This window comes from Ascidiella aspersa, chromosome 2 (assembly GCF_963924565.1).
Source record: "Ascidiella aspersa chromosome 2, kaAscAspe10.2, whole genome shotgun sequence".
NCBI lineage: Eukaryota > Metazoa > Chordata > Ascidiacea > Phlebobranchia > Ascidiidae > Ascidiella > Ascidiella aspersa.
The window spans coordinates 3,432,704-3,459,553 of NC_139448.1; the positions used below are offsets into that span (position 1 = coordinate 3,432,704).

Genomic DNA, 26,850 nt, shown 5'->3' on the forward strand with positions numbered 1-26,850 from the left:
TCGCACGTCCCTAGTTTAGTGCGTCAAAAAAAATCGGCGTAAATCTTTAAAAAAAAAAAAAAATTCGAATTTCCGGAAAAACGGATTTTGATAAAGACAGGGGATTGATGCCGCACTTGCAGGCTGTCATTCCCACAAGTCCTGACTGCATTCCATAATTTGTGACCGCAAAAGATTCACGCCAAAATTTTTTTGGGCTGAAAACTTACGCATAAATTGGACGATATCTACGCCAAAAACGATATTTTTTTCGGTAAATTTACTAGGTCGGCGATATTCCACGCCAAATGACGTCACTGGCGTGATTTTGGGCAAGCATTCCACGCCAAATGACGTCACTGGCGTGATTTTGTGCAAGCATTCCACGCCAAAGATCTCTAAAGCAAAAAATATAAAGATATAAACCAGTAGAAAAATAAATGCCTATTTGAACCGGGGTAGCAGAAATCAAGGCATCGGAAAGTCATCCTTGATAACCCCAACATTGCCCCAAAAATAATCCACCAGGCCTACACTAAGGACGGCTGTACTTTTTGCCAAAAATATAAAATGTCAGGTATCAGTATGACGACAAAGTACCACGTGCCGAACGTCCCTAATCAACAATCCTGGTATATAGTTTATTAGAATGCTATGGGACCATAAGTCACTTATTTCCAACTCTGCGTTCTCTCTTTTTGTCGGGCGTGACCCAGCGTCGTGAGGTCAACCGTCACGCCCGAACGCGCACGACAACAAGCCGTTCATAGTGAGGCGAAGAATTCTCTGCTGTCGAGGAAAATGGATGCCCCCAGTGCGGGAAATCACCTGCTATGCACGGTTGTTGTCGAGAAAAGCGATAAAAGGTTGTTTACCGAAGCCCATAGCGCCCACTTGTTTTGTTTGGACAGGTCAGTTCGAAGAATAGGCGCTAAATAGCAGAAAAACAACGCAAAAATGGAAGGAAATTTACTGGACTGTATCTGGCGCTTGTAGGTTTAACATTTTTTAGAGACATTTTCCAAACTTTGAGGTGCTTTTGCAAAATGTGAACTATTTGTTCTTAAACTGTGCGTATTTCCCCCAAAAAGTCAATTTACTTTAGGGGTTATTTTGACAACTAAAGCATCTTAAATTTGGGGAAATGTCGCGCAAATGTGGTTATTGGGGGTATTTTGACAGACTAGGGAGGTATTTAGGGGTTGTTTTGACAGTTATATGAGATACTACCTTCAAACGCCTAATACCAGAAAGAAGTATTTCCCCTTTAAATGTTAAATTTTTAATGTTCATTTTGGCTGTACGTTATTGGCCAGCTGTAGTATACTTATTTATTGTTTAATCAAGGACGTGAGTTTCTAATTTAATATTAGGTACAATTGACAGTTTTGTAAACAAGTCATTTTGAAGTGACTAAGTCTCAGTAAGTCATTTGAATAATACCACCAGTCCTAGTCGACTCTTTCGCAATAAATAACAGGCAAAGTCCCAGTAAAGTTATTGTTAAAGCAATTTAACTTCAAGTCAGGTCATTAGCATACAAATACGCAATATATATCAAGCAGATTGTTTTACGTGCCATTAGTCAACTTTAAGTCATTTGTCAGAAAGACTTCAAGCTAAGTCATTTTACCCCCCAAATGGGTCCGCCTCTGAAACGAAAATGTGCAGCAGAGGGGTCGACTGTAGTTCGCCAACGGGCGTATGCGGTCGCTAGTTTTAGGCGCTATTCAAACACCAAAGATTGTATTTGAATCACGAGATCACGCGTGACGGCAAATTCAAAAAAGTCGACTCGGTCAACTGGATGTATCTTTTTTAAGTTAGAACGGAATTAAAATTAAACCTTTCTTCTGTTTTTATATCAGATTAGAATTAAAATTAGAGCATTTTATTTTGCAAATTGGATTCGAATTAGAATTACCGAAATGTTGAAAAACTGTTTTTATTTGATTTCATCATCCTGAGGGTTTTAGAGGCTCTAGATAAAAAAGGTGAGAACTAAAAACCTATAGGCTGGGCGTTCGTAAAAGGTACGAGCTGCTTTCGTTTGCGTCACGATTTTTTATAGATGTGGAACCGAAAGCAGTGCAGAGACTAAAGAGGCGTTAAAAATGTGATTTGGTGAAGATTAAGGATTTTTTCGCTAGATTAGTGCTTATCATGCGTGAGTAACCAGTTCGAAAAATGGATTCGTCGAAAATCTGCTTCGTGTATTATTTACTGAAAAGCGCCCATTTCGAGCTTATTTTTGTCTATAATTTGCAACAAATAGCCTTTGGAACAAATTTTAGGGGCGTTAGTTTAAAATCTGACCATGAATCTTTTATAACAAAAAGTGTAAAAAAGGTAGCCTGTTTTTTATTTTGGTCAATTTAAGAATCTTATTTCTTGGCATTCATAATAAGATTTCTTCGCCTTTAGAATAGCTCTCATAACATGATTGGTCGTTTTTAGCATTCTATTGTTCGAAATGTGGTTTTGTCAAGGCTTTTAGTGACATGCTTCTTAAAAATGCTTCATAAGGTTCTAACTTATCAAGCATATACCGAATTTGCTGATGTGTCGGAATTAATTTGCAGACTCAAGAAAAAGCAAGATTTGTGAAAAACAAGATTAGCAATAGATTAGGTTTTCCTACGGTAAATCACTGAATGGATATAGCCTTTAGTAAGGTGTTTTTGCTCATAAAGTGTGCAGTTCTTGATATATAGCCTTATATATAGATATTTCTTGGTTAGAATTTTGTAATTTTAAAATATAAAAAAGAAGGACTTTGATTATGATTTTTTTATAAATTAAGGAACATTGAGTATAGTTTCATTCAGAATAAGATTTATTATTCTTTTGAAAAATATTTTCTTTCGGTCAGGGATTATATTGTTTAAAACGTGTTTTTTTCAACTCTTCTCTCAAATTTGCTGATATTTGGAAATAATTTGCCGGCTTACCAAAGCGAGGATTTGTTTTTTCGCTCGCGGGTTTTATTTTCGTCTCCCGATGAACCGTCGTTCGTACTCACACGGAAGGTCAACTTAGCGTTGCACTGTGACGTAACAAGCGATCCCATTGTTTCGTCGGCACTTTTGGAAAGTCACTCGGCAGCGATAGGCTGTTCTATCGTCGAGCTATTTTGCAAGTTCGGGATGAACTTTAGAAAACTGTTGTTTGGTATTTAGTGTATGTTGCCTCACACTTTAAAACTTGGTTTAACTTGTCTTATTCAAGTGGAATCAGTTGCTAGAAACTCAAGTTTTTTTGTGCCTGGAAGATTTAAGTGCGTTAGTAATAAAATCTTTCAATTTTTCCCAAAAAATGAAAGTTTTGAATAAATCTTAAGATAATGCATGTTGGATGTAGTTTGACGTAGAATAAATATTAAAGCCCATACAGAAGTAGGAAGCATTTTTGTAAACGTTTCGAATATGTCTTAAGATAATGGCTGGAGGTTGTAGTTAGACGTAGAATGAATATAAATAAGCCTATACGAAAGTATGTAGCAGTTTGTTAACGTTACTAATAAATCTTTCTTAATTTTTGAAAATTAAGCTATGATGTTGGAAATAAATAAATACCTACTTCTGTATAGGGTTGGTTATTCGTTGTTGTGATGCGTGATTTGTCCTAATAAAGCCAATCCGTTTTAATCATTTAATCGGCAAAACTTGGGTCATTTTTGGAAATGACTGTTGTTTGTTAAAACAAGTGTATTTTTATTGTAAGTTTATAATATAGAAATGTTTTAATACAACACAGTTCTACATTACAACGCCGAATCAACCTTTAACACGTGTCCCATACTTTCAGTATTTCCCGACCGTCATGCTTGTAAGCTTCACGGTCCCCAAACTTGAAAAACTCGTGACGGTGATTGATTAAGGGTGTACATAATAGGCCCGGTGCTGTTGGCTTAAGACGCAAAGTCCGAAAGCGTGTTAATCTAAGCTTGTTTGGATAGGCTCAGCTTGATAAGACTGCTGGTGCCGCTGTAAGAACTTGGCAGTTGGTCCAATCCGCTGTGAATTCGCCCCAGTGCGCTTTCGTGCGAGTTATGTGAAACCTAACTAACTTCAACATCATCTGATTTTAAACCGGTAATAAAAACGAAAAAGATAAATATTTTACACTTGGAAAATATAAATAAATTTTTTTTTTTTTTTATTATTATCTGGGTAGGCTTTTGGGTGGTTTCGGGATTATATGGGATTTTTCCAAAGAGTTCTGAAATATACTTTGGGGCATAATGGTTGGAAGTTGTAGTAAGACGTGATAAGAATATCAAAGCCCATACTGAAGTAGGTAGCATTTTGGACGTTTCGAATAACTCTTTATTCATTTTCAACATAGAGAGAAGGTACTGATGAATAAAGAGTTATTCGAAACGTCCAAAATGCTACCTACTTCTGTATGGGCTTTGATATTCTTATTATGGAATATAGGGTCATATATATTTATGTTGATGTCCGATACTTCCGATACCGATACTCGATATTTCATTTCAAAAGTATCGCTGTCAGATATGACACCAAATGACGTAATTACTGTGTTTTTGATAAAATTGCAATTTCTAAACGTAATTCTTACTGGGTTTTAAGGAAGAAAAATGTTTGGCGCTAGAAATTATAATCGATTTTTAATGAAGTAAAAATTACCTTAAAAATGAAAAACGCTGTGTTCGATTGCAAACCATGACTGTAATGCACAATTATGCGCCGTTTTTTGTACATTAACTATAGTTGTAAGTTTCTGTGTTTTGTTGATTTTTTGCGTGAAATTTCCCCCAAACAACCTTTTTTTTACATCCTAAATCTTTCCAAACTTATTGAGCCGGTTAAGACCTAATTTACATAGACTTGTTTTTGACTTACTTCACTTCTTAGCACTTTAGTTCAGTTTCCTGGAGATACCCTTCTCCAGTAAGTGATAGTGGTGTTTACACAGTCCCTATATATCAACTGGCAAGCCAAGCCAAGCCATTTCCACTTTCAGTTCTCACCGAAAAAAAGTTGTGCGTTATTACTTACTTATTGAAATTTAAGGGGAATTCGAAAGCACCTGGTGTTATAATATCTATCTGCATGCCATTAATGTGTACGGTTAACCGACTGGAAGTGTAACAATTAAACATTTGGTGTAACGAATGAAAAATCGCGATAGCAAAAGTAGAAACATAGTAGAAACTGAATATAAGGTTTAAAAGATGCTTATGTTGTCACATAACAGCAAAATAATCTAGCAAATCTAGCAATTCAGGTCATACACATTAACTAGATCTTAAAAGATATATATATATATATCGCCAACTAAGGCAACGTCAGTATATCTTAATTCGAATGAATCCGTTGTCACATATATTGAAAGTTGTGCGTTGCTACTTCCTATTGGAGATTTAAGGGAATTTTTTCTGCCTACTGAAGTTAGAAGCCTGGAATTGGAAAATACCTGATATCATGATAGCTTTTTGCACCACTGTTGAATAAAAAATCGCGATGGCAAAAGTAGAAACAAATTTTCCGTGTTTTATAGCAAAAAATGAGTATTACCGTTTACCAAGACATAGAAATGTGCCTTTGTTGTCGCACAGATAAAAATGTCCGAAGAGCGCTTGAATTAGAAATGCCCCGTATTTATAATTTTTTTACCTAAAGTGCTATTTAACTCAAAAAGCATCCCGTTCCAATTCGATACCAAGTGACGTCATTGCTATGGTCAAATAAGCGATTTGGGTACAATATAAACAACACACTATTTTATCAAATTAACGCTTTTAAGGTAGTAGTGCGTTAAGTCACAAAACGTCCAAAGTGCACAGTTAATCGGACCGAACCGTGCTGTACCGATACTACCGCTTGGTATCGGGTATTGGCTCCGATCCGATATTATCGGACAAGTACCGATACTACCGCTTGGTATCGGGTATCGATCTTAGTTAGATATTACCGGAGAACCCTATTTAAAACGTACAAAAACGCTGGACAACAATTTTACAATTAACACAATTTTACAATTGAAACAAACAGTATTTTCTTGGTTTTATAATATTTTCAGTCTAAAAATAATTCAGTCTAAAAAGGTGAATAAAAAAAGTTTTATTTTCGGCCAACGATATTTAATCCTTAGACCGGTCCGCAATCGCTGAATAAAAAAGTTTGGCGTCCGTTGCTCTATAACAATACCTTACTGAAAACATGCTTTGCCAAAAAACAAAATAAAAAAACAATTACATTTTTTTTTCGTGCCACATAATTCCAAGGGGCTGGCATTGTGAAGCAAGAATAACTGACATAGGGTAAGGTCAATTTCAAACAATCGGAATCATGCATCAGTGGGCGCGACTTATAAAGGGGGTAATGGCGATGATAAAGACAGGTTTTGAAGGCACCTAAACCGATAATCTTGTTTGCCTATTTCATACCCGTCAAAGCTCTTTTATCTCGAAAGTCAAGATTTCGCCTCATTTAAGTTTATCTCTTAGCTTTGGAATGCCGTGATTATAGTGTAAAAGGTGTTTTTCTCTAGGTTATTGCGATTTTATCTAAGATCTACGGGCAATTGCACAGTTGTTCTCTTTGTGTGCGTTTCCACTGATAAGTACGAGCAACTTTACATGTATTACGTCAAACCAAATTTTTCTAAACCTGTAACTCATTAGTTGTATTTTTTGTTAATATATTAAAAAAAAATTCGATTTATAAATGCAAACTTCACATATTTTTCATTAATGTAAATTTCTTTGGTTTGGTCACTGGAAATGCGCAATGATAAGTGTAAGAGGAGTTGTTTGGTAAGTTTTATCTAAAATCTATGCACAATTGCGCAAGTTGTTTTTTTGTGCGCTTTTTATTAATCTTCCAATTAACGTTTAATAGAATGTTTTTAAGCAATGGTTGTGTAAAAAGCTTCTAAATACAACTAAAACATTTTTCCGTTATTTTTTTATTTTATTATAGGCATGAGATGCTACCTACTTATGTATGTGTGAGCTTCGATATCCATTTTTAGTTTGTGGTATTCTTATCTTTGTAACACAGAATTCGACAGAGAAATTCTATAAAGGCAACCTAAGAATTTAACAACAGTTTGTACAAAGTATTTAAAATGAAACTGACGTTTTACAATTATTCACAACCAATGAGAAACAATTTGTTTAAAAGCGGTTTCTTTTCTTATCCATTCACTCCAACCATGATCTGAAAGTTCCAAGTCGTTAAAAAAATGCAGCTCAACTTTCGAACCCGCCTGCTTTATTACGTCACAAGGGGTTCAAAGTGTTCGCGAATATTCGCGAATATTCGCTTTGTTGGCCGAAGCTCAGGAATCGTTGCCTTTTATTGCCCAAAGCCTCAGCAGTCAGTTTTTCTGCATTCCCTCTTTTTCCTTCTCCTCTTTAACTCTCTCGCTCCTCTTGTGACGTAACACTCGAGTTGTGCCTTTGTCGTAAACAGCAGGGTGCGAAGTGAGCCGGGTTTTCATTCATAAAAAATGCAGCGAGAACGGAAATCTCTTCGTGAAGCGAGTAATTAGCGATGGTGTCGGATTTCTATAGCGTTAGGCACTGTTGAGAATACAAAGCATTTATTCTAATGCTAAGATTGCTGTTTTCACAGTTGATTAATTAACTTACGTAGGTTACAACTAGAAGCTTTTGTATGTGTTGGTAAACTTACTACAAAAGGTGCTTTCTTGGTGGTACAACGTTGAACAATCTTACTAGTTTAGACCATGGTTTTTGTCTTTATTTGTTGCCTTACGTTACAATTACCAATGTTAGGTCATTTTCGAAACATAAACAGCCTTTTTAATTAAAAATGTTTGCTTGTATCACCTTTTTTATATTTAAAAAGCATAAACTCGATATTCATTCTTCGTCTACACAACCTTCGACCATTCTATTTGGTATAAAAGTTAACGCGTGTATGGTATAATAGTTCATTGTAAATTTAAGCACCAAAAATACGTTTTTTGCTTTTTATACATGCCAGTTTAACAAAGACCTTATTGTTTTTTTACAGTTCAAGCCGTTAGTGTTTAGTGTGCCTTAAATCAGTCTTACATCATATCAGCACCATGAAAATAAAACAACTGTACATCACAATATTTTCTGTAATCAAACGTTTCCTTTTTTCGTCAAAAAGTTGATAACCTACTACGCGATTATGATCAAGGGATTTTCAAATTTGACTTTTGGGCAATCCCAATTATCCGATTTGAAAACAAAAATTGTATTCGTCTGCCTCTAACACATCACAGTTACTTTGCTTCGTCAGAAAGGCGAAAAGTCACTTGCTTCTTAATTTAGAAGCTTCCTAAAGGAAGCACCCACGCGTGAAGTTTTAGGGTGAACTGTATTGAAAGAGTTTGTGCGCCACCTTAACAACTAACAGTGCCTAGATTAACTTGTACGCCCCCACCCCCATATTTAGACCTGCTTAACGTTGTTTCTGGGCAAAAAATAACTTAAAACCTCTTGTGAAATCCTTATGTGTTCTACCTTTATATTAATTTTTACATTTTTAAAACATTTTTATTTGTTTTCCTTATTTTTGTTGCATTCACACCTTATCTTTAATTATGAAAACCCTATTTTCTGCATTGTATCCTCCTTTTTAATAAATTTTGTTTCATATTTTTCTCTTTTTTAAACATTTTTTCACACACCGTAGCGAAGAAGCCTTTTTACGTTTTGTTTAGCCATTTTTTACACCCTCGTTTTTTAAAAAAGCAGCCATACAAATTTCAAACCTTCCATTGTCCTTAAAGTGGCCAAAAAGTGAGCTTAACTGGTCCGTTAGGTCATAGCGTCTCTCTCCAACATAGTGGTGTTTGTTCCCAGGGCCGTAGTTTGAAACGTAGGCCTAGTGAAGTGGTAAAATAACAATACTTCGCCCTGTCTCTCTCTACCAGGCCTGCCCAGACGATACGTCTCGTTTTAGCTGTGACTGTCTGCCCTGTAAAACCTCGCTTCAACGCTTCAACCCTGCTTTAGTTGGGCCTTTGCTTAGTTGTTAAAACAGTCAACGACTTAGTAGCTGACGTCTTGTGTGAGTTGTTTTAGATTTAATAATAAACTTTTTATTGGGTTACTACGAGTATTTGAAGCCTAAGAAGACGGAAATTTGTGCATATAGTTAAATAAAGCTATTTTGTAAAACGTCGAAAGTAATGCTTGAGAATTGACCGCTAAGTTTGAAAGCGTAAAACTTAAAGTCTTGACAGTTTAGCAAAGTTTGGGTGAAATTTTAAAGTCAAGGGTTAAACATTAAAATTGATTGCTAAGTCAAGTTGCGTTGAAAATTTCTCGACGATTTCAGCTTTGACTGTCTGCCTTGTGAAACCTCGCTCTAACCTGGCTTTAGTTGGGGCTTTACAAAGTAGATACAGCAATCAACGGGTTAGTAGCTGGCGTCTGGTGCGAGTTGTTTTGGCGTTGATAATGAACTGTTTATTGTATTACTACTAGTAATGGAGGTTTACAACGATGGAATTTGTGTACATAGTTAGCCAAGTTAAAAAAGTCATAAGTTTTACGTAAGAATCGACCGCTTAGTTAGCAAGCATAAACAGTTCAAGTTTTGAAAAGTTAAGCAAGTTTAAGTTGAAATGATAAAGTCAAGGGTTAAACATTAGAACGAAGTTAAGTTGCGTTATAAATCTATCGACGATTTCAGCTGTGACTGTCAGCCTTGTAAAACCTCGCTTTAACCATGCTTTAGTTGGGGCTTGACATAGTAGATACAGCAGTCAACGAGTTAGTAACTGGCGTCTTGTGTGAGTTGTATTGCAGTTAAAAAATTAAATTTTGTGGGGGGGTTACTAGCTACTACGAGTATTGAAAGCCTGAGAAGACGGAAATTTGTGTATATAATTAAATCAAGCTATTTTTTTTAATTCGAAAGTTGTGCTTGAGAATTGACGCTAAGTTTGAAAGCTTAAAAAGTCATAGTTTTGAAATGTTTAGTTTATTTGGAGTGAATTTCTAAAGCCAAGGGTTAAACATTAGAACGGATTGCTAATTTAAGTTGAGTTCCAAATCTCTTGACGATGATTTTAGCTGCGTCGGTCTGATAGTCGTAAATGTAATCTAATGAAATAGTAGCTTGGCACAGTGACATAAAAACATTGACTTAAGTGCACTTAGGTCAAGCCAAGTCATTGAAAAACAGTGACTTAAGTGCACTGAGGTCAAGCTGTTGACCAAAGTCATTACAGCACTGCCATTTTTCATCACCAGACTCTAACCAACACGTTTTTATGATTGTGCGAATCAAAATTGTCTGACGACGCCAAGTTATAGTTAAGTGTGGTGTTTGCGTGTTTGTGGCACAACAATATTCTCCACACACGCTACACTTGATTTATTTACTGCTGTGTGTGACGTTGAGCCGGATCATCTCAGTCTTAAGCCGGTAATCGGAGAGCTAATGTCAGAATATCTGCGAGGAATGAATCTGATAACCAGTTGTGGAACTGCGTGTGTACAAGCCAATGGCTGGAATATTTTCATTGTTCAAGTTAAACTTGCAGTTAACATCATCGATAAAAAATGGTTTTGTATGCTTTGGCAAAACGACATTTAAAAAACGGTTACTTTTGTCCTAAATAAGTGAAACTAATACCATTCCCGGGATGGTAGTTCTTGCCTTACTGCCTTGTTTTTGTGGTTAAAACAAGCAGGCAAGACTTTTTTTGTGGTCTATACAAGCAGGCAAGACGTTTTAAGGTTCCTTTGTTATCTTTTGTCAAATGATCTCAAGAAGGACGTTTTCACACAGTTAAATAAACTTACACATACACATGTGTGTGCAGCAACTGTGATGTGGCCCTTCTGAAGTTGCTTTTTGATCAACGATAACGCCTTACGTATTATATTACACCGGAAGCCTTTTGACAGAAATAACTGAATCGGTCGATCAATGCAAGCAAGGCAGGCTAGAAAACAACTAGCGACTGTAGCTTAAGATATATTCGTTACTTCGTAGTTAGCATTTCAAATTGACTTATACTTGATGGCGCAATGGTTCGGTTCTATGTTTTAAAAACCTTTCGTTTCTACTTGGAGCTAGTAAACATTTCAATACATATTTTTAATGGTGAAAATAACGGCCCAAATAGACATAAAAGCGACATGCTTTATTGTTTAAACGTTTCTGCAAATGCTCATGCCATCATCAGTGATCCTTCAATACATATTGTTTTTGTATAGCGCCACCTGATTGCCCCACTGGGAATTAGAAAATACGGCCATTTTCAAACATTGGCATACAGATTCTAAGCTTTTATTATTGAGTTTAGAGCTGTTCAAACTAGTTTAAATGTACGAACGAAGATTTAATTGGAAAACTTCGATATCTGCCCGCATCCGGTTTTGGCTTTATTCTAATAACATTACGTCCGCGATTTGATGTAATTTCGCCTTGAAACCTTGCTCAGGCAACTCAGCATGTTGACATAACCTCGCCACTGTTCATTACCAATTATAGGAGAAACACTTCCCATTTTTTTCGTGTTGTTCCGCTCAGACTTGGACAACTAGACTTATTTTAGGTTTTTGAAATTAGATTAGAATTAAAATTACAGCATTACAGTTTTTTCGAATTAGATTAGAATTATATAGAATTAGATGATTTGTGTTTTGGTTTGTTGACAAAAAATCTAGCCCACTGTTTTTTACGAATCCTAGGAAATCCGAGATTTCCCATTTTTTCGTCTTGTTCGCATCGAAAACCTATTAGCTCACTGCTGAAAATGGCGCCGTGTAGGAAATAACGCAGACATGCCAATAATAAGTTCGGTTACGATACTGGTTCTTGCAAAGCAGCAACCTCTAAAATCGACGTGATTCGATTTAAAGCGTGGGATGTTCGGAAACTTTTTGAGAACCAAATGAGCAATAAAATAGCGCATTGATAATTGCAGTTTACACCCGAATTATATACAAATTTCAACTTTTCGTAAAACCAACAATGTGTGACTAAAATGAATTTCTATAAATTTTGAAAAGAAGCTCTGTACAATACTTTGTAATAGTAGATAAATAACAGAAGAAGAAAAGTAGGAAAACAATGTCGCAATATTAAAAAATCATCATACGGCATCATTTTGTCTTTAACCTTATTTTTACGTCGTTTGTATTTTTGCAGGTTTATTCAATTCATTAACCGAAATATTATAGAAATATGAGCTTAAAAAAATACTTGACCTGGAGTAACCTTTTGACCTTTAATTGACCCGCAATGACCTTGTCATGCAGTGATCGACGCCCTCTCGCCGGTCAAGGTCAACTCGTGGGGATTACCCGAAGTGGACCCGGCCACCGGGGGCAGTAGTGAGCCGGGCGTGTTTTTCGGGGGAGATGTGGGGGGTTCAGCCCACACCACCGTGGAATCGGTCAACGATGGCAAGACTGCGGCTTGGTTCATGCACAAGTACCTGCAGGTTGGTGATTTTACTGTCTTAAGCCTATTTTATCTTTTTTTTTCTGTCAGGAAGCGCTATTTTACTGTGATCTTCCTTTTAGATTTGGACAACTAGCTAATTCTAGTTTTGTGATTAAATAAATTCAAGCAAAATGCGGCTAGTTCTAATTCTAATCTATTTTATGAATGGTTTGTGTGCTCTTCCTTTTAACATTGATGTTTGCTTATGTTTTTGGTGAAACCTTTGACAAGATGAGAATCTCGATTTTTCAATACTCTCGATTTTAAATGTTTGTTAACTTTTTTAAGTGTTTTAATTTTTTCGTCTGTGTCTCTACTTAAATACGCTGCCATAACTATGAAAAATAAGTGAGGCGTACTTTGGCAGAGCAATTGAATAGTTATACGTGGTAAATTTTGTTAATTTAATATTATGTTGCCAAAAAGAAAAAACAAATTAAATGCTCAAGAACTTTTAAAGACTTCTGGTATACGGCGTGTCAAAAGTAAACTCGTATACTCCACTATAGGGACTCGGGGGTCTTTCGGTTCCAGCAGAGCCTGCCCTCCCCAAGTTTTTCACCCCCATCGATAGTGTTGACGTCACAGTGGAAATGTGCGGCCTGACGTTCCCGAACCCCTTCGGCCTGGCCAGTGCCCCCCCAACAACTACGTCGGCCATGATAAGAAGGGCTTTCGAGGCGGGATGGGGATTCGCGCTTACGAAGACTTTTGCATTGGATAAGGTCAGTTAATAAATCTGTTGTTTTTTTGCAAACGATCATTTCTTATTATAATCCGTATTGAAGTTAACAGGCGTACTTTGATAAGAATATCAAAGCCTGTACAAAGTAGGTAGTATTTTGAACGTTTCGAATACCTTTATTGGAAAATTGACAAGTGCGTCGATGTTGAAAATGAATAAAGAGTTTTTCAAAACGTTCAGAATGATAACTACTTCTGTATGGGCTGAATAAGCAAACTTAAAAGTTTTTTTAAATTAGGGATTAAAAAAAATCCTCGTAAATCAAAATAGAAAGGTTTAAAAAGATGCTACTTCTATAAATCAGTTTTTTTTTAAGTTTTACAAAAAGGTATCCTGCAAATCTATAAAAAAAAATGTAATTTTTTTCCAAAACTTATTTATTTATTGAGATATATTTAGGGTTGTATCCATATTCTTTAAAATTTTATTGACAAAACGGAAAGTAACACGAATAATTAAGAGCAACGAAATCAGGAAATAAGAATATTCATTCAAATTAAAACGAATGGTTTCCCAAAAGTTTCATTTTATTGAAAAATGGTCTGTCCTTTCCGAGTAAAAACTCCTTTATTTTTCCAGGACATTGTGACCAACGTATCGCCCCGTATAGTCCGGGGAACCACCTCCGGTCACATGTTTGGCCCTGGTCAGGGTTCCTTCCTCAACATTGAGCTAATCAGTGAGAAGTCTTGTGCTTATTGGTGCCAGAGCGTCACCGAACTTAAACGGGACTTCCCCGAAAAGGTACGATGTCAATCAAGTAGAATTTCAGTTTTTGTTTGGCATTTTTTTAATCGTTTAACAGAAAATATTTTTGTGGCCCGACAAAAATATTTTTGTCCTGATTATTTGTTGTTTTTTTTGTACTTTTTTCTCAAGCCAATTTTTTATATTTATTTTTTTGGGGGGGACGATTTATTTTGGATCTGTAATAGGTAGACTGCAAATCAAATAGATTTTAGTTTGTTTCTTTTTTAAGCTTTTCGAATTTTACGTTCTTGCTCTTGGTAGATTTTGTCAATTTTTTTGAAAAATTAAATTTTCCACCATTGCTGGTATTTCCCTTAAAGGTTAACACCACTTTAGGCAAGTTTTTACTGTTTCTAAAACACAGCATTTTTTTAAGGATCAAGATTTTTGTCAAATCCCACCTTGAAAATATCAAGGTTAAGTTGGAACATAACTATTTCCGTGTCAAAATTATCTTTCCCGGAACTCATTGTTTAACATAAACAACCTTGTGTATTTCGCAACGTCAAACCAAATAGTGAAAGACACAAACACGTTTGTGTATAACAAATGTGATCTCGCCCTGCTTTTTGACCAACGATAACGGCTTACGTACCATTAGCACATCAAAAGCCATCGCAGACTAAACGGATCTGTCGATTAATGATGCAAGCAAGGTAGGCTAAATGTACAACTGGCCTGCAGTGTGGTACGAACTCACGACCTCTGGTCATACCGGGGCCGTCAAAAACAGCTTATACATTACAATGCTAAGAGTCACTTTCACACCACTAGACATAAGGTTGCATTGAAACTTGGAGATAATATAATACAAATATTGATTCCAGTGCCAAACCTCTTATACCGGCCAGTTGTTTTAAGGTATTTTTATTATTGACGGTTTTAAATGAAAATGTAGGGGCGCTGTTAAAACGCAATTTTCCAGTGGTAGGTTATTTTCACGACATAATAAGACCCTAAATGCTCTGTCAAGTTCACGGAAGCGAAAAAATGGGATTCTAACCACTCTAGAATTACCGTAAGTAGGAGAAAGTGATTTTCAATAAACCGTGTCAACACCTCAAGTCAAAACCGGGCAAATATTTCACGTTGGCAATTTCAACACGGCGTCGAAATATTTTGTATTGAAAGTATGGGCCGATTATACAAACAACTGAGTACAGCATATTACTAACATTAAAATGCTATTTAGAGTCACTTTTACACATCTAAACATAAGGTTGCATTGAAATTTCGAGCTAACATAAAACAAATTTGATTGAATGTGAAATCTCGTATATCGGTCAATTGTTTAAGGTATCTTCATATTAATAATAGTTTGTCATATATAAATGCAGGAGGCTATTTTGGACATTCTAGAATGGCCTTAAGTAGGAGAAAATGGTTTTCAAAAAAGCTGTGTGTACCTCAAGTCAAAACCGGGCAAATATTTATCGCCTAAACTCAGAATAGCGATGGACCACGTTGGCAATTCCAACAAGGCGTCAGAATTCTTGGGAGGCGCGTTTTAAGGGTTTACGAAGCGCTGTTAATGATTAGCGCTTTGGAGACGATTTTTACACCTTTATTATCCAGTTCGAACTTCGGCCAAGCAAAGAGATTGAGGATTTTGCGCCAAAAACAACCGTTAAAGTTTCGAATGACGCGAAATTATTTACTTGAATTTTGAGCGCTATAAGTCGGTAGCGTTTTTTAAGCAGCGGCTAAAATGACAAGGTAATAAAATTTTGCTCGTTAAAAAGGAATGGCACCTACTGGTCTATCAGCCTTAATATTCATTCTACGTCCAACTACAACCTCCCAGTCATTATATTAAGATATTTTTTTAGAATTGATCACGAAATGCTACCTACTTCTGTATATGCTTTGTTATTTGTATACGTCTAACAACAATATTTAGCCAATATGCCATAAATACAAGAAATTAATCCAGTGAAGTAAAACACCAACCATTTTAATTAATTGAGTTACGTATAGGAAACGTAAAACATCTTAACACAAAAAGGGTGGTAAAGTCAAACTTTATATAATTTTATTTCTCAAGCAAAGCAAAAGAAAACTAAGAAACTAAGTTTTTTTACCCATAGTTTATTACTTGGTACCTTATTACATTTTAATACAATTATTTTTCGTGAAAACTGTTAAAAAATGGCCGCCAGCTGAAATGGTTTTGTCTTGCCTTCGTTTAAACTTAAAGTGTTTAGAGTTTTTCTTTGCTGCCATAGGACAACCTTGTTCAAATATTGCTGAAAAGCTTATTTATTAGAACCGATCCCGTTACAAATAGCCCAAATATTGTTGTAACGAACATTTCGCCAACCCACCTTTCGCATTCAAGGTTACAGGAATTACTTTGCGCAAATTGAGCGTTGCATAAACAAGGTTACGGCTGATCTAAGCAGGTATTCTAAACACTGCTCGCATGCCAGCATTATGAGGTACGAGTACTGAGCTTACGTAATCTACACGCACCGAAGACTCACAATAGCTTAACTTTACGAATTAAACCCAGTGTTGCTATGACTTGAATGAAGTAATATTAATTGAACGCTTATTAGTGAATGGATATTGCCTTCATTGACGTGGGAATTATTAAATTACGCTGTAAATATGGAATCACACAATAAGCTTACTCATATACAATATCTAAAGCAGAATAATCTATAGCACCATAGTATCGTCTGAATAACATGCCTGCCGGAATAAGTGCTAATTTCATCGGAATAAGGCCTTATTGGCAAAACAACGCCTAAAACTGTAGGGAGAGGATATGGGACGATTGGGGGTCATCGGTCTAGCTTCGGTCGTTTTAATATCACGTTTGGGTGCCATAGTTCGAACAGCACCGGTCGAGCGCCCATGTTTTGGTACCGGATTTTTTGCCCCTGTTTGGGGTTAGTGGTGGGTAGTTTTACAATTATTAGTGGAGTTAGTGATGCATTTGGGGTTCGGTAAAAGGTTGTAAAGCCGTGATTTTTTGACTTGCTTTTTGCTGGACCCACCGGCTCACGATTAAATGTTTGTTACTTCGATTTTTAATAAAAAACGACTTATTAAGGTTAAAATATTGGTGATACCTTTATTACTGATGCCGACAGAAAATGTTCTCTCTAGCCTTGCCCAATGGACATTTGAAAATAGGTAACAATTCTGACAACTTATATAATGTCGTATGCAAGGTGGAACGTGTTTCTTTTATCTCACATCACTCACTAAAGTAGCAGAAAAACTGCCCGGCTTAGCGTAAGGTCTCTGCTCGCCAGCAACATGTCACCAACCTACCCTTGCATGTATGCTGATGAACAAAGGCTTGTCGCTTCCGGGTTCATTCAACGCTGCTTTTCCACACCCCATAGCGACACCATGCGGACATATTGTAATCCTGGGGTTCTCAAACTTTTTTTTACCGCGGACCCCTCATTTTTTTCTTTGCTTCGCGTAGACCACGGTATAGGCTGAAATTTTAAAATTGACGTCACAATATACACAGACTTCATAAATATGTTGATTTCGGTCCAAAACATGTAACTGTGAAATACAGTCAGTCAAAACCGTTTTATTTTTTATTACTTTTATTTTATTTTTTAAAACTGTTTTCTTTGAAAAAACTTCTTAAATATACACTAATATTTCAATTAGGTCTTCATGGACCCCCTAAAACTAGTTCCCGTACACCTTAAGTGGTCCATGGAAACCCCTGTTTTATTCCAAGTTAAAATCTACAGTCGCAACTGAATGAACTCTGATTTTTGCTTCCGGGTGTTCTGTCAATGTGATCTCAAGCCCTCTTGTGCCACCTTGTAGGATTTTTTTTATCTTTTTACGTTGTTGCCGTTAATTGAATCAACTTGTTTTTTGCTTCCCGGGTAGTTTTCACCGCGTTCACACGCTCACCTGAGACACCTTGCGGAAGTTGTTTAGGTAGCAATGTTAATGAGTAATTTCGAGATGGATTCTTCTTTTAAGTGGCGTAGGACAAAATACTTACATTTATAATACTTAATAATAATTTTAAACATTTTTTTTTACAGTAAAATGTTCTCAATCACTTGATTCAAAGACAAGTTTTTTGTCCGAAATATTTTAGTCAAATCGAGTCATTGACTTAAGTCATTACAACGCTAATATTTAAGCTTTAAAAGTGAACGTTTAGAAAAAATCCCTATAGGTGTAAATGAGACAGACACAAAATAATCCGACACAAATAAGTAAAAATATGGTAGACAAACTAATTTGAGAAGCATTCTGTGCTGGTATCTTAAAGCTTTATGAAGCGAAAGTTAAAAATTCCTAGTGGAAGAAACTGTGCCAGTACGTTCGCCCGAACTTTTACCGCTTCAAGAGTTAACTTGGATTTACTGAATGCTGTAAAACAAAGGCAAGACGCACTGCGCATGCGCACAACACCCCTCTTTGTCTGAAATATTTAGGGTTTGCTTTAAAATGCTTTACAAGAAGCTTCGAAAATAAAAATAACGAGGAAACTACTACAGATCTAACCTTAAAATTAGGGCGATTATGTTTTGACCTGAAAATTAGGAAATTTTTACCTGAAAAATTAAAATTTTGACAAATTTTTACCTAAAAATAATTTATTTTGACAAAATTTTGACCTGTTAGAAATATATTGATTTAAATAACCTAGGCGTCGTTAATCACGCGTTTTTTATACAGCATATTGCTCTAATAAAGACTTTGAACTTATATCAAAACTAATTTTGTTTTGATAAAATTGAACGATAAATTTCAAAACACCTGAACGACGAATTTTAAAAAGCTGACTATAGTTTTTTTTAATTTTGTAAATGAGTTATGTGCATTTTCATTTCATTTTGACTTCAAAAATTTTAAAAAATACAAAATTTTGACTTTTTGTTTACTAGTCAAAAAATAATCGCCCTACTTATAATTGGTAATAGTAACCAAACGATATTATTGAAGCAAAATACCTTTTTTAATTCGCTTTTTGTAACAAAAGAATCATTTGTAAAATGCGCAACAAACTTGTCGTTTATAGCACAAATTTTAAAACTACAAATGGAAAGAAAAGTATGTACTTGGTCAAGAATCTAAATTCCGACGCTCTAAATTCGACGGAATAGAAAATAAATAAATCCACATTCTTTGAAATTCGACAGCATTCCGTGAAGTCGTAAAAAAGCAGTTTTGAATCAACACAATAGTGGTTTCAATTCTGATTCCTCGCATAAAAAATATCTCGGCTCCACCCACCATATCGAACGATCGCGCTGTGGCTTATTACGTCATAGAAGGAATACGCGAGGTCGGGGTAACTATTTGCCGAGGGCGGGGGACTCTTTCCGCTTTTTGAGTTTGTGGGGGGTTCAACGAATTAATTCGAAGTTATTCGGGGGACAACTAGTTTCGACCACAGGTGTGAAAAAACACTAAAAGTTTTTGGTTCGCGTGGCGGGGTCGGTAAGTTTTTTTTTTAACTGTCGCCATAAGGATTAAAGAACCTTGCGTGACATTTTTAGAGATGACGTCATAGAGTGACGTCGTAAAACAAAATGACTTAGATATACCTGCTGTTGTCAATCCAACAAATGTGAAACTGTAATGTAGTCTAAATACATTGAAGAAGAAGTCGCGAAGCGTATTTTTCTTATTTATACTTTTTTCTTAGGAAAGTTTTTTCTATTTTTTATTTCCACTAAGAATCAATTAAACCTTTATTGCCCCTAAAACTAGTTGACGTGCCCAAAGGGGTTCATAGACCCCAGTTTAATACCCCTTGTGTTAAACAATACTCAATGGTCGTATTAAAGTAATGCTTCTTTATGTTTTAGCATCGTATCACATTTGGCCAGGAATGGCAAATCTTTATATTTAGTTGGTAAGAAACGTAACGTTAATCTTTTGAACAAGTCACAAATGGTTCATACATTAAATTACATGTTAATATTGATGCCCGACCTGCTGGTGCATCTTCTCCAAAAATAATGTTATCCTTGAATGATAATCCATAAGTTTATGGAGGCGATTATGTGCGGTTGATTGTATGAAAATAAGGGTATGCACTAGTGTTAAGAACAAATCAAGTTATTAAAGCTACAATAAATATTTTGACGATGTCAAAACGAATTTTACTAGCGGTGTCCGATTTCTCGATTTAAACAACTAAACACAACTTTTTCTACATTTCTAGATTCTCATCGCCAGCATCATGTGTGGCTACAACGAGGACGACTGGACAACTCTCGCTAAAAAGGCCGAGGTATGACGTCAGACGACCACTCATGATAACTGTTACGTCATCAATAAGCGGTGGCGTCATCGCACAACCATGTTTGCTAAGCTGGTGTTCCGGCCCAAAATTCACCGCGTGAATATACTTTCTCTCGGGAAAAAAATTGCCTAATATCATGTACAAAGCTTTCGGGTTTTTAATATTACGTCATTTGATCACCCTTAGCAACTTTGACGTCATAGTTCAGCTCTGACGTAGTTTATCAAGCCACTAGATGATCTACAAAGTTGGCCTATTGGCTGAAATTTGCCATTAAACTATAGTCTCTTTAAAATATGGCCAAGGGCTATATAGGCTTTTTAACATAACGTCATCTTATCGCCATATTACTCTTGACGTCACATATAAGCGCTGAAGTAATCTCGCGAAAAAAAACACCCTAAATACATAGTTTGTGTCATGGCTTAATGTGCGCTTGTTAATTCAAAATGGTAGCTTATGAATATGGCCCAAAATGCCAAGCCTTTTATGACGTCAGTTGATCACTCAAAACAACTGTGACGTCATCACATGTTGTCGTAATTTAGCCAGTCTTGAAAGCTACCTTGTTTGCTAAAGTTTGTGTGCACGCCTGAAATTTCTCAAAAAACACTTTCATGTTTAAAGACAATTAATTATCTTCAAGCGATCTTCGACCAAATGGAACGTGAGTTGTTTGTCACGAGTCTGATTCGAATCAAGATAAGAACTCATTTGATCGAATAGTTCACCTCAGTGGTGGCTGCTTGCACACGAAACCTTACGCACTATGGAAAATTCCTACCTTAGTGTTTTCGACATGTGAGTTTTAAGCTCACTTGACTTTGACTAAACGACCGTTTTCAAGGTTAATTCAGTTTAATTTAGCAAATGACTTTGCTGGGATGTCGCTTTATATGACAATGCTTTGTACTGGCACTCGATTTGGTATTTCTTGAAAAAAAATTAACTTGATATATTTTACAAATGACTTGACTTTGACTTTAGTTATTTCGCAAATGACTTTATTGGACCATAGTTATTTTTGAATAGGACTGAGCTTGAACTTGACTTAAATTTCGGTTATTTTGCAAATGGCTTGGCCTTAAACAAAATGTAAAATGACTTAACTTGGGCGAAGCCAAAATAAAACACGAACCAAGTTTTAAATCAAAACTACATTAGCTTGCGATGACAGAAAAACGAGTCTAAACCGACCGGGAAAAAAATGCCGGCCGTTTCAGCTATCCAGGGGTTATACGGGTTCAACGCATGACATCCATTCCACAGGCGCGTTGGACTTGCTTTGTGTGTCTCGTGCAAACAGAGAGTATAACCAAGGGGCCGTTCCGCTATGTTGCCGTGTTGACTGTTGGAGTCCGCCTTAGTTTAGGCGCATTCCTTATAACAAAGCATAGGGCTTAGATGACGTAGGCCGATTTGAGGGAGATTATTTGTTTTTTGAATGAAGTGTTTGACAACTTTTGGGTGAACTCCGCCAACTGTAAATTGATTTTGACATCTAAAATCAATTTGCATTGTTTACTTTCCTGATATATATTTTCAGAAATTTTGCGTGCTGGTTTATAGCTTCTGGTTAAAAACAGCAGTGTCCGATAATATCGGATCGGAACCGATACCCGATACCAAGTGGTAGTATCGGTACTCGTCCGATACGAGGATTGGTGTCACTGCTGATGCGATACCACTTTTATATTAGAATTCAAGTCATGATTTGCAATTCAACGTAGAATTTTTAATCTTGAAGCGTACCTCACTATTTATTTGAAACGTTTAAAGCTGCTTCCTCTTTCTGTATGTGCTTTAGCGTCTAACTACAACCTCCAGCCACTATCTTAAGAGTTATTCGTAACGTTCAAAATGCTAACTACTTCTGTATGTGCTTTGATATTCATTCTGCGTCTAACTACAACCTCCAGCCTTTATCTTAAGAGTTATTCGAAATGTTCAAAATGCTAACTACTTCTGTATGTGCTTTGATATTCATTCTGCGTCTAACTACAACCTCCAGCCTTTATCTTAAGAGTTATTCGTAACGTTCAAAATGCTAACTACTTCTGTATGAGTTTTGATATTTATTGTAAGTCTAACGACAACCTCCAGCCAATATGCTCCTAACATTTCTTAAACATCGAAATTAATAGTTTTAATTTTTTCATTTCGCAGAAATCAGGGGCTGACGCTCTGGAGTTGAACCTGTCCTGCCCCCACGGTATGGGTGAACGGGGTATGGGGTTAGCTTGTGGTCAGGACCCCGATCTGGTGTACAACATCTGCAAGTGGGTGAGGGCAGCTGTGGAAATCCCCTTCTTCGCCAAGCTCACCCCTAATGTGACGAACATCGTTGTGATAGCAACAGCAGCTAAGGAAGGTTGGTGGTCAGGTTCTTTGGTATTTTTTTCTTTAATAGTTTTACCTAGAACACAAAACACGTGTTTTGTAATTTATTCAAAATGCTAAATTCATAATACTATAGTTTATTATCCGAAACGTCTGACGTCATAATATGGCTTTATCATGTTTATTAAAATTACACGTAAAACAAGAACAGTATAATATACTCGCATATATATGCGAGTATATTATGCTGTTCTTATTTTACGTATATATATATATATATATATATATATATTTACTATAGTATGTTAACCTAATGGCTTTGAATCAAAAGTAAAATAAAACTTAAAATATCAGCTTATTTAGATTTTTCAGTAACGTTACGTATTTTTTCAGTAACGTTACGGTGCATTTCATTCAACTTGTCTAATAACCTACTAAATTTGTTAGTAAAAAATATGTCCTGATTATCTAAACCAATAATTCACCAAACCTTAACATTTCCGCTAGGTGGTGCTGACGGTGCGACTGCGACCAACACTGTCTCAGGTCTCATGGGATTGAAGGGGACCAGCAACGCTTGGCCAGCAGTGGGCAAACAGCACAGGACAACTTACGGGGGAGTGTCAGGTGAGAAAACGATTGGAGGGTCTTTGTTGCTTAAACCAGGGGTGGCCAACCTTTTATTTTCTCAGAAAACTTTTTTTTCGAATTTTTTTCGCTTCTTGTTAACATTTGCCTCACCTACAATCATTGCTTTGTTTAAGATTAGAACTATTCTCAGCAATTTTCGCTTAGAACCGATTTTAACTTGCTTAGCACAGTAATCTTATAGCTTACCAAAGATTACAATATCGCAATTACATAATGTCCACAAAAAATAGTTAGTTTTGACATTTTCACATTGTCAGAAAAGTACTTTTTATATAGGATTAGCACTTCGTTTTAAATTGTTTAAATCAGGGTTGCGCAGTCGGTTTAAAACAACTCAAGACAACCGGTATTTCACCTATTCACGTAACTATAATAAGGTGGATATTCAGGAATCCACTCATATGGGTGTCACAGAATTCATCCAACCACAATACATGGTTGGAATATAATCTATAACAACATGCTATTCCACCTTGACGATTTACAGTTTGTGGCCTTGCCAGTTTCAAAATTTGGTACTGCGCATGCGCATGTCGGAATCGGGACTATGGTAGTTTTTCGTGCTTTTACTCCAGTCCCGAGTCCGGCTCCAAAACTTTTAACACCTTTAGATCCCTAATTCGACTCTGACTACGCACCCCTGTTTGTAGCAATACTTGCAACTGCATCTTTTTTCTTGACAAATCATCTTTTTTCGTAAAAAAATCATTTTTTATTCTCGCAGGCAACGCAATTCGCCCGATCGCACTCAGAGCAGTTTCGGCCATAGCTCGTGCTCTCCCGGGATTCCCCATACTCGCAACCGGTGGAATCGACTCTGCTGACGCTGGACTCCAGTATTTACACGCAGGGGCGTCTGTACTACAGGTGGGAGCTACGATAATATCACTTTATTGTTGAATGACCGATACTAGGGTGGCATCGAACTTGTCCGATACTATTTAGTTTATCGTCCGATAAAATGGACTCCAGTATTTACACGCAGGACGTCTGTATTGTAGGTGGGAATAAAATTTGTACGATAATATCGTGTTTGGTCACTTTATCGTTGCTCGTCCGATACTGGGGATTTAGTTAATCGTCCGATAAAGTTTAAACAGTATCGTTGCTCGTCCGATACTATGTTTACTCGATAATCGTTCGATACTAGGGTTGTATCGATATTCGTCCGATACAATCTAACGTTATCGTGACTCGTCCCATACTATGTCCGATAATATCGGACCGAAGCCGATACCACGTCGTATTGTTTTACTCATCTAATGACGGGATCACTGCCTATCGAAAACTAACTTAACTTAAGCTTTATGATTTTCTTAGAAGTTTTTTTCAAAAAAACTTTTTTTTAAATGATAAAACAACTTGAATATTTTACGTATAATCTTGATTAACACGACCTTTCAAAAGGTTTTATTTTTACCATTTTTTTTTTTAATTTGACTTTTCAATTGAATATAGGTTGGCAGTAATGTTTGATCAAAATATCGGTTATCGGAATTTAAACATTAAATAGGTTTTATATTGGTTAACATTCTACATTCCTTCTAAACATTTTATCCAAAGATCAAAAGGCCAAAGTTGCCCTTTTTTATAACATAGTTTTTTCTTTAAAATCCTATGTATTTTTTTGCAATTATTGCTAGGTAAAAATCCTTGTTAAACATGTTTGCCGCTTCGATGTGGAAAACAGCACTCAGTTTGCCGGCCTTCTTGTGATTTGGCAGGTCATGACCCCTAATAACAATGCACTGCAAAATGCGCTCTCAAGTTATTTTATTTCGTGGCACACTTAACTTGAAGTGGCTAATTGTCCCGAGCAATAACACTTAAATTACTTTCCCGCTGATTTGTGCAATCTCGTTATCTTAAACCGCATACATTTATTTTTTGCCGTTGAAATTACCCGGTTGTCACACATAATTAAAAAATAGCTTCTTTCTCTGTGAATCTAAATATGGAGTCGAACACAAAACTATTTAAAATGCCTTTCCGGAATTAAGGTATAAGCAATTTGAGCAGTCATTGTGTTTCAAGTACTTTTGCGATGGCCAAGTTTGGACTTTAAAAGGAAATAAGTTGAAACCCAGAACAGAACTTGAAAACAAAAAATGGTGACCTTTTTTTGCTAGTTTAGATTATAATGAAGTTCCAATTTGGGTTAAATTTCTGAATTATTGCCATAATATCAAGTGATCCGACAAGAATATTTTGTTTTTTTCATCATTCGTTAAAAACCCAAGTTGTTTTACCATTGCGAACAAAGACAAATTAAATTTTAGTTAAAAAGGTTCCAGATTTACAACCAGAATACTTTTTTTCACACTTAGAATGAAAGCAGAAATAATTAATTGGAGGTTTCCAAATTTACAATTTAAGCATATGAGGGACTCCAGCCGTAAGAAGAATTAAGAACAACATCAACGTCGGGATAACATACAATCAGGAATAAGACCAAAATAGGACTGATACATATTATTCGTAATAACGTACAAAACAAAGTCCTAAACCCGTCAAACTTTTTTACCATTCCAACGAAGACAAATAAGAATTGAACTAAAAGATTCCTCATTTACAACTTTATTCGTTTGTTTTTTTACCATTATGAGCAAAAACAAATTAAAATGTTCCAAACGTGACCCAAAATCATTTGCTTTTAACGAATCCAACGAGGAAAAAATCCTCCACTTGAAATAACATTTGTTTTTCTTTTCAGCCCTCGCGTAAAAACGAAAAAAAGTAATTACAAGTTTTAAAATTATTTAGACAAATGTTCAAATAGTAAACAAAGACAAATAAAAGTTATTTAAAACGTTCCTCTGATGTGTAACCCATCGTTTGTTCTTAACCAATTTCACAAAGATAAAAAATTCTTTAAATTCTTTGAAATAAAATAAATGTTAATTGAAAAGCCAAAGTGCCAATTCATCCCTAAATGCCAGCAAGCAGGACCAACCCATTAAAAAAACATCGGGTTCATAATATTCGTCAGTGTGTTATTTCCTCAAACGATCACAGAGTTCATATTTATTCCCATCCGCATTTTGAGAGCCTCTGCTTAATTGCAAGCATTCTTTCAGGCTAAATAACATTTGTTTTTTACTACATAAAAACAAAAAAATCCGTGAAAGTTGCCAGATTTGCAACCATTTTTTTTTACTTTTTCGAACATGGTAAAATGAAAATCACACGTAGAAAAAATCCTTTACTCGAAATAAAAAAAAATGTCAATTGAAAAGCCAAAGTGCCACTTTGTCCCTAAACGCCTGCAATCAAGACCGACGAAACAAAAAAGGGTTAAATAAAAATGTGTTATTTTCTCAAACGATCACAGAGTTTCTCCCGGGCATATTTATTCCCATCCGCATTTTACTTGCCTCTGCTTAATTGCAGGCATTCTTTCAACCAATACCAAAGGCCGGGTTAAATGTATATCAGCAGCATAACAAGCATACACTTAACGCTCTTGAAAGCTCAATTATTGTGCCACACAGTCGGCCAAGTGCCGGCTTGGTCGGTCTCACAATACACACGATAATGTGGCCAACGTGTCATTAGCCCGGTTCACACGCCCGTTTGCTGAAGCGTCGGTCTGTTGTTTTTTCACTAGTGATTTCTGTCTAAAGTTTTCAATTGCCAGTCGGCACCGTTTACATTTTTTGCCGTTTTTTTTATTTTTGGATCTTTTGTTTTGATATTTT

At 36.1% G+C, this 26,850-nt stretch overlaps 1 protein-coding gene across 1 annotated transcript in view; it reads left to right on the forward strand.

Moving 5' to 3' along the window:
* LOC146163167 (dihydropyrimidine dehydrogenase [NADP(+)]-like) overlaps positions 1-26,850 on the forward strand; it is a 74,343-nt gene that overhangs the window by 35,790 nt on the left and 11,703 nt on the right. The window contains exons 11-17 of the mRNA XM_083383112.1: positions 12,230-12,414; positions 12,926-13,141; positions 13,741-13,905; positions 20,081-20,149; positions 22,328-22,532; positions 23,009-23,128; positions 23,877-24,019. Coding sequence (XP_083239238.1) covers positions 12,230-12,414; positions 12,926-13,141; positions 13,741-13,905; positions 20,081-20,149; positions 22,328-22,532; positions 23,009-23,128; positions 23,877-24,019 — 1,103 coding nt within the window. The remainder of the gene's footprint in view (positions 1-12,229; positions 12,415-12,925; positions 13,142-13,740; positions 13,906-20,080; positions 20,150-22,327; positions 22,533-23,008; positions 23,129-23,876; positions 24,020-26,850) is intronic.